This window comes from Notolabrus celidotus, chromosome 20 (assembly GCF_009762535.1).
Source record: "Notolabrus celidotus isolate fNotCel1 chromosome 20, fNotCel1.pri, whole genome shotgun sequence".
Lineage (NCBI taxonomy): Eukaryota > Metazoa > Chordata > Actinopteri > Labriformes > Labridae > Notolabrus > Notolabrus celidotus.
The window spans coordinates 1,990,636-1,999,775 of NC_048291.1; the positions used below are offsets into that span (position 1 = coordinate 1,990,636).

A 9,140-nucleotide genomic window follows, 5' to 3' on the forward strand; every position below is an offset into this window, starting at 1 on the left:
AAATCTATCTTAATGATCTGTCCGTTCACATCCTCCCCTCCCCGGTCTGACCCCCTCCCTCTGCTCCGGCCCGTTAAAGCGATCAGTCTGGTTAATGCCCTCTCCTAAATGAGCTTTGATCTCGTTAGCGCGACACAAAGCCTCTTTACTGCCAACGATAGGACAAATCGGCTCACCCAAACACACAGACGGGCCGACGGGGGGGGGGGAGAGAGGAGAGAGTTAGAAAGTGTGTGGCCGCGCTGCATCCCGAGCGGACCGTGGCTCTGCCTCAAGGGTAAACATCAATACTGTCAACAGAGAGTGGAGGGGAAATACAGAGAGATGGAGGACGACAAATGAGGAGCACGAGAGAGGAGGAAGATTTGAGGGATGGGGATCGAAAAGAAGGGAGTGATAATCAGAAGATGGCGATGGTGGGTGTGATGGTGGAAGGGGGGGAAAGGGAAGGGGGGGAGAGTGGCGAGGGAGGGAGGGGTGGTTCACCTCACTGGCACACTGAAAAAGCCTGTGAAGCAGGAGTCAATTAGCAATCTGGAAATATGCTGGAGGGGGGGGAGGAATCAGAGGACAGCTAGAGGGGAGCCGGAGGGGGGAGGGGTCTGTGGTTTGTATATGAGGAGTAGATGGAGGGAGGGATGGGGGGCAGGAGCAACAAAAGAGAGAGGAGGAGGCTGCACTCTCATGTATTATTACAGTCCTGATTTACAGTCGGCATGGAAGGTCAGCAGTCTACGAGCGGAGGGAATACTGTGCTAATGGATGAGTGCATTTAGAGAACCCATCCTCCCACCACACGGCCTTTCATTTAACTCTGCATGTCTCTGTTATATGTAACATCATACATGCAGTTAAGGATCATAAAGCTCATTTGTACTTCCATAGTGGAGTTTACTTCTCTATGATGTATAAACGACCAATTCAACGATTACACTCTGCAGCAGTCGTCCCCCTCTTCTCTCACTTGAACATTGAACTCCTCAGCGGTGCAACGCTGCTTTCACACGGAGCGGTTTTTGCATGCGATGTGGCGACCGTGAGGCACCACGTGTAGGCTGCACACACATGGCGCCAACGTTTTAAATTCCTCTACAGCTCAAGTGTCACCACACCTTTGTGCTTAATCACTGGGCCCCATGACAGAGTAGTACAGGTGTCTCAAGTAGTGCCGTGTGATGTGACCGAAAACTTCACATCGCGGTATAAACTCAGTCCCTGAACGCTTAGCGCCGCTGGAGTGTCTGCTTGTATCAGCAGCTCTCTCTTGGTTGTTCTTCTATCTGTTAGTTCTCTTTGTATTTGGAGCCTGTCAGGACTTTTAAGGAGTCATTTATTGACCATAGACCCCAAACTGACTACATTTGCAGGGGTGTTTTTACTATTTTTGTTCCTGTGTGTGTCCAGAGATCCTGCGTGTATCCATTGTTTACATACAAGATCAGCTGTTAGCAGCCCGTAGCATGTCAATGCTAAACAATGCTAGGCCCGATGTTCCCTGCGAGCTGAGGAGAAGAAGGCGAGGACGACGTGCTGGTACTGAGGTGCAAGCTAAAGGAGACAACATGGACCTGTCCTTCCACCCACCGTTATGGGGAATGTAAGATCTATCTACGATAAGGTGGACTAGCTAACCCGGCACCAGAGTAGCATCATGCTAACAGAGCTAACACCGGACACGAACGCCACTTTGGAAGGATTTCACCTGCTGTGGGCGGACAGGATACAGGAGAGCAAGACTGGACTAACTGGGGAAGAAGTCCAGCTCAGTCCTGGACCCTGTGGAGGTGGTGGCTGACAGGAGGATTATGTCCAAGCTGTCGTCTCTGATGGACATTTCTTTTCTATATATATTCTTGTTGAATTCTTGTTCTGTACACCTTCTTGTTTGCTGCTGTAACTCCAGGAATTTCCCCGTTGTGGGACGAATAAAGGAGGATCTTATCTGATCTTAAATTCAACCAATCAGCTCGATTCCAGCCTCAAGTGGACACTTTTGGAACTGCATGTTTTTTTTGCACTTCTGCTTCATGCTTCAAAACCGGACGTGTGCCACTTGGTCCGCTGTATGTGTTCCTGATTTGTTGTGTTTGTTTACATGTCGTTTCTGCCATGCCATACTCTTGCATGAAGTCATAGCTATAGCTAAACCGTGTGACTGTGCAGTGGTGGAATCTGAATGCAAAAGAGGCGTCAAGCTACCGCTCCAGCTACAGGGCGAGCCGATCTTTCAGCTGGCATCGATTGACGTTTTTGTTTACTATCCCAGACACTGAATCCCCTGATCATTTAATCAATAAGCCATTATTTAATAAACTATTCAGGGTTATGGTTTCAATCGGGGGGGTGGGAGTGGATGGTAAATTGCAAAATGATGCAACCACATTGAAACGTCTGAAAAACAACCACAGCAACAGAAAGAGTGTCCTAGCAGCAGAGGTACTCCAGGCCTGTAGGGGGCGCTGCACTTGCTTGACTTAGTCTCTAAATGTGCCGCCTGTTTCTTCTTCTGTGTTTAAAAACTTCCCCAGTGATGCAGAACATGACGGACTCGCACACATCATCCCGCTAAGAGTTGTTTTCTTTTGTTTCCGGCCCTTTAAATAGGCAGTAATTCAACCCCAACCCCATCTTCATTCAGAGCTCCCACTCCAGCTTATCTCTTCCCCCAGCTGATCATACCATCCATCACTTCCCTCTCATCCTTTACCGCCGTCCCTGATGGATGCAAACTAATGGCTTAGATTCCTCTCTCTGTGCGCTCTCTCCTCGCCTCCAATCCTTTATGTCTCCCTGCGTCAGAGTGTCCTCTCTCCCTCCTGCAAATAATGTGTCCATCCAATCTGAGGCCGCGCCATAAATCACGCTTTCATCATTTACATGCACCAGGCGTTTGCACTCAACGTGTCAACGTTTGACCTGACAGATGCAGACCGAGGTTGCACACGGGTCATGCATTAGAAAAATCTGGAAGACATGTGCAGAAGCCGTTTGTCCTCCCTGATACTCGACGGGTTTAGATGATAAAGAAAAATACCTACACTACTCCTGCTGCTTGTTATGACCTACAGATTACCTAAGACTGGATTCTGATGGTTCATTGGTTTGATTTGAAATCAATGCATTCACTATCTGATACTCAATACTGCATGTAAGGCCATCATGGAGATAAGTTAACATTCGTCCAATAGAAAGCAGCCTCCGCTTAGATTGCAATCAATTTGGTGGCAGCTGCATCATAATGAGATTTCTTGAAGTCTTTCCATCAATACTGGCCAATTTTTTAAAGCCTATTTGATGCAATCTGTTCTGTTTTATCAATTCAGACGGATTATGGAGATATGGTTGGACTAAAAGTTGATTCACCTGTACCTATTGATCGATTAAAGCTCATTTATGCTCTGCGTCTGATCTGTGTTTCTGCATCTTCTATGGATGCTTACTAGGAAATAACACATTGGATTTAAGCATTTAGACTTTATATGGATGTGGGTTTTTTTGCACTTTTAATGATAAAGACGTTAAACGTTACTCAATCCAGCCTGCCCGTCTTGGACGTCATCGCCACGCGCCAGCAGACGACAAAACATGGCATGGCGGACGGCAGAGGAGAAGCCGGCGAGCGAGGAATCATCAAGCCACCACTGCGGTCCAGCGTGTGGAAACACTTTGAGCTTTTGCAAAGATGGAGATGTTCTAAATAAGTCGCTCGCTGTTTGTAGGACATGTGAAGAACTAGCAGGTAAACCTACTGTTGAAATGTTGGTCGCACTTACTGTACTTTTATTGAATATTGAAAATGAGAGCAGAAAAGGTTAACTTCCTGTTCATTCAACCTGAAGTGTTGGTTGCTTTTTATTCAAATAAAATGTGAATGCATTTGCCTTTAAATGTTGTGTACTTGTTTGTTTATATCCATGACCTGATTCCCTTACAAGAAACAACAGGACTCTAGGACTGTCCAGTATGAAGGGATTTATTTCACAGTCACACTGGTTGAATTTTTGGCTCAAAAGCTACTGAATGTATTTCAAGTCACTGAATTGATTCGGATCGTATCGTTCTAAATAATCGAATCGGCAACCACGAATCATGTCGTTGTTAAAAAGAATCGTTACACCCCTAATGCTTCTGATACCGACCAAGCGTTGCAGTACCATCATAAACCTGCAGGGGCAGTGTTAAGCTGTGAAGCCAACGTTTAAACTTAAAACAAACGTACAAAATGTTGAAAAATACATCGGAAAAAGGCCGAACTTTCCAAGGAGTTATTGTGCACGTTGGTCCGAAACTGTAAAAGATACAGCTGCGTACAGACAAGACAGGAAGTGAGTGTCATTTGGACGACGAAGGAGAGGAAGTCCATGCAAGACCTGTTAGCTAACACAGCTAATGCGATGGCTAATTCAAAGGTGAAGGTGAAGTTGGGATATTTACACTCCGGTTACACCTCAACTCCCTCCAAGGAACTGAAGAGAAACTGGGGAAGACCAAGCGGCAACCTCCGGTCTCAAACTATGAAGCCCTTGTGGAAGTGTTATAAGCTGCAGTTCATTGAGAATCCACTAGAGGCTGGTTGCAGAAACACCGGAAACCACATACACACCCATTCAAAGAAGAGGATCTTTGCAGCAGAAATAAACATGTTTACAGCCTGGTTCAAAAAACAGCTTTTGCTCTACGAAGCTAATCTCTCTATCGGCACACACTGTTCAGTGTTCGGTTCAGAAGATATTAAGATTAAGAGTTTTTGCCCAAATAAGGGCATGACTGACTTGACTGACAGGCGGGAACACATAGCTATTGGCTAGGAGGCTCAAACTCCGCCCCCTTTACGTCACACTCTGCCTGGTTGAGTTCAGCATTTCCAATATGGCTGCCCATATTTTATACAGTCTATGGGTTAAACCCAAAACAGACGAACACAATGGAGAAAAATACATCGGAAAAAGGCCGAACTTTCCAAGGAGTTACTGCGCATGTTGGTCCGAAACTATAAAGATACAGCTGCGTAAAGATCAGACAGGAAGTGAGTGTCATTTGGACGATGAAGGAGAGGACGTCCATGCAAGACCTTTAAGCTAACACAGCTAATGCTATGGCTAATGGTATACACACAATGCACACACATGCAGTGGACATGCACTTAGGCATGTCAGATGTTAGATGTCAGAGTGAGGATGCTGCCATATACCAGCGCACCCCAAGCAGTTGGGGGTTTCGTGCCTTGCTCAAGAGCACCTCGGCAGTGCCCAGGCAAGTGAACCAGCACCTCTCCAGCCACCAGTCCACTTGCCAAACTTTGCCCATACTGGGACTCCAACAGGCAACCCTTCGGTTCCCAAGTCAAGTCCCTATGGACTGAGCTACTGCCGCCCCCAGGGAGGGTTATTTACGCGCCGGTTACACCTTGAGGAACCGAAGAGGACCCGAAGAGGAACGGGGGAAGACGTGGCGATGTGTAGCGTTGAAGCTGTGCCCCTCATTCTTGCATAACACCATAATGCATTGAGAAATCACACACTTGCACACCGGTGTTATGCATTTTTTAGGATGCAGAGTGCAAGTACGACCGCGTAGTGGTGGCGAAACTTCATACAGGCGCTGTTGCAGAGTTGCAATGTGTAGGAAGTAGAGGAAGCTGTGCATGGAGGCCACAATGCTTCTTCTTTTTATCTATTTCTTTCCAGCCTCCTGTTATCATCATGACCCCCCCCACCCACCCACCCTCCCTTACCTCCCCGAGCCCAGCGATCAATACAACTGATGGGCTCGGAGAATCCCCGTCCACCACGCGGCTGTTTGTCACATCATCTTTGCCTCGCGGGTCTTTAACCTCTCCCAATCATCGGCGCCCGTCCTGTGTACACGGGGCCCGGCTTTACACGAGACCTCTTTGTCATTGCGGCGGGTCGGCCTCGCTGACGAATTAAAGTATTTGACCAGTATCCCCGGGATTCAATTACCTGCCGATGACCTCGAACCGAGTCTGCCCGCCCTTCAAGTACGGTCGGTGCTGTTTTCCTGCACTTGAACGCAGCAGCGCACGTCAGCTGAAACGTCCCCCCCCTCCCCTGTGCTGCTGCTGGATTACAGACACTTCAAAGCATATGTGTGTAGGTGTAAGAACGGTGTGCAGCGAAAAAGAGAGAGAGAAATAAATAGTAATAGATCCAGGGAGAGCGAGGAGAGGAGTGCACCCCAGGGCTCGGCGGCCTCCTACCCCGCCTCCCTCCCTCCTGCTGGTTTACAGTAATATACTCAGATTAGTCCTTCAGAGGCACGGAGGGCTGCTGATGCTCTGCTGTCTCAGCAGTCGAGTCATGGAAGCAGGGAAGACCCGTGTTCAGGAGGAGAACCCCCCCGAGCCCCCTGCTCCTTCAGCCAACACCAAAAGGCTCTGTTCTTTGTCTTTCACTGGGGGTGACCCCTCCCCCAATCCCTGTCTGCCTCTCTCTTTTAACACCTAGCGACAATCAAGAAGAGGAGGGGGGGGGCTCGCATACACACACACACACACACGCGGGGAGCGATTAATGGCACATGCGGTGTGTATCAGGATTTGATGTGATGACTCACTTCACGTTACCATCAACAATCAGTGATTTCATGCAAGTGAGGAGGGATCTGGAATAAAAAGCCCCAGAGTGTGCGGCGTGCGAAGGGAGCCGAGGTGGACTTGATGAATGGATCTGATCTTTGCTGGGCTGCTGCCTGTCATAGCTATGGAGCCTGTATCATATTACCTTTGTCTGGCTCGGTCATGCTGCCTCCAGGAGCTGGGCTACAGTATTTAAACACCAACACTCTTTGTTTCTCTCTCTCTCTCTCTCTCTCTCTCTCTCTCTGGATTAAAGATGTGTCTCTCTGCTGCAATGATACATGGTTTTATTATTGATGAGGAAGAATAGGCCTGTTAGAACATTATGAGCATCCTCCCTGGCTCCCTGGATGATGGCTGGGAACAAAAGCTTTGAGAGGAGCAGAAAGGGGGAGGGCAGAGGAGGCTCCAGGAGAGGGGAACAAACACAAACAGATGATGTGGAAGTGTTTACAGTCTTATTTTGGTGTTCTTTTCTTACCTGTCCAATGTCTCCAACAGCCACCACGGTCCCATCTATCCTGGGTCTCTTGCAGTCCGCCCCGGGTAGGTCTGTGAGGGCAGCGGGGGTCTGAGGGTCCGGGTCCGGGTCTCCTCGCTTCATCCCCCGGACAGCTGCTGGACCCCCAGCCGGGTTCGTGAGGGGTCCGGCGGCTGCTTCAGTGTCTCTCTCCCGGTCCATGATCCCCCGACTAACGGGCAGCAGTATGGAAGCAACGTCGGTCGACATTAACATTGGAGGGCAGACAGTCCGGATCAGAAGAGTCTGGATCAGAAGTCTGGATCAGGAAGTCTGTTCCCCTTTTACCTTCCTGATTTTTTTTTTTTTTTCTCCCCAAAAAAATCACAAAGATTTCTGAAACAGCGTCAGCGGCTGATTGAAGCTAATTCTCATCAATAAAAGAAGCTTTCCTGGTTTTTATCTGACTTTTTTTGTTCCCTACTCAAAGCTGAACATGATCACCACGCAGGGTTTAACAAAGCACCTCCACACAGCCTCTAAATTACATAAAAAAGAGCCTTAAATCCGAGCAGAGACCTGGTTTCATGAAGATCCTCCTGATGCCTGACAAGCTAATTAGCCTGCTAACATTAGCTGCGTGTTAGCCTCACATTACTAGCTCCCTCTCTCTCTCTCTCTCTCTCTCCCTCTCTCTGTTTTAATGTCTCTCTCTCTTTCTCTGTTAATAACACTAAAGGTCTGAAATGATCTCAGGGTGTTACTTCTCCTTCTGCAGACGCAGTCCTTTATCCTGTGTCCTCTGATCCGCTTGCTGAGCCTGGATCTGTTGTTCCTTCCTCCTGGTTCCAGCTTCTTCTTCTTCTCCTTCTTCTCTCCCGTCTCTCTTCCCTCGCCGAGCTCCGCTCTGGATGAGTCTTTCAGGGGCGCGTCCTCTCTCTGCGGTTCGGGGGGGCGGCCGGGCTCCGACTCCTGCAGGGGGGGGTGGGGTGGTCTTATGGAGACATTTAGATTTAACATTTATATTTATGTTTAATATTTCACATTTGGATTTATCATTTCACATTTAGATTTAGCGTTGAACATTTATATTTATATCTAATAGTTAGATTTAGATTTAACATTTCACATTTAGATTTATTGTTAAAAATTTAGATTTAACACTTAGCATTTGGATTTAACAAAATCAGAGGAATATTTGTGATCTTCTTCACATTTAATTTTGTTGTGAAAAATGTATTAAGTTAAAATTTTGTTTAATCCAAATGTTAAATCTAAATCTAACTATTAGATATAAATCTAAATGTGAAATGATAAATCTAAATGTTAAATGTTAAATCTAAATGTTAAATTTCTAAATCTAAATGTTAAATGTTGCTCCGCGATCCTAAATATTTAGCTGATATGTAGCAGTGGGAATTTGCATATCAGCTAAATATTTAGGATCGCAGAGCAACATTTAACATTTAGATTTAACGTTTAACATTTAGTTTTAACATTTTACATTCAGATTTAACATTTTACATTTAGATTTAATATTCAACATTTAGATTTAACATTTATATTTATGTTTAACATTTCACATTTGGATTTTTCATTTCACATTTAGATTTATTGTTGAACATTTAGATTTAACATTTCACATTTAGATTTATTGTTGAACATTTAGATTTATTGTTGAACATTTAGATTTATTGTTGAACATTTAGATTTATTGTTGAACATTTAGATTTAACATTTCACATTTAGATTTATTGTTGAACATTTAGAATTAACATTTCACATTTAGATTTATTGTTGAACATTTAGAATTAACATTTCACATTTAGATTTATCGTTGAACATTTAGATTTATTGTTGAACATTTAGATTTATTGTTGAACATTTAGATTTATTGTTGAACATTTAGAATTAACATTTCACATTTAGATTTATCGTTGAACATTTAGATTTATTGTTGAACATTTAGATTTAACATTTCACATTTAGATTTATTGTTGAACATTTAGATTTAACATTGCACATTTAGATTTATCGTTGAACATTTAGATTTAACATTTCATATTTAGATTTATTGTTGAA

General features: G+C 45.3%; 1 protein-coding gene across 3 annotated transcripts in view; it reads right to left on the reverse strand.

The window, feature by feature from the left end:
* Positions 1-8,003, reverse strand: part of LOC117832058 (RNA binding protein fox-1 homolog 2-like) — an 89,252-nt gene extending 81,249 nt beyond the window's left edge. The window contains exon 1 of one of the 3 annotated variants that reach the window (XM_034711016.1): positions 7,080-8,003. In XM_034711016.1, the coding sequence (XP_034566907.1) occupies positions 7,080-7,334 (255 nt within the window). In that variant the 5' untranslated portion in view covers positions 7,335-8,003. The remainder of the gene's footprint in view (positions 1-7,079) is intronic. The other 2 variants (XM_034711017.1, XM_034711018.1) reach the window with 2 other exon arrangements.
* Between the last annotated feature and the right edge of the window lie 1,137 nt (positions 8,004-9,140).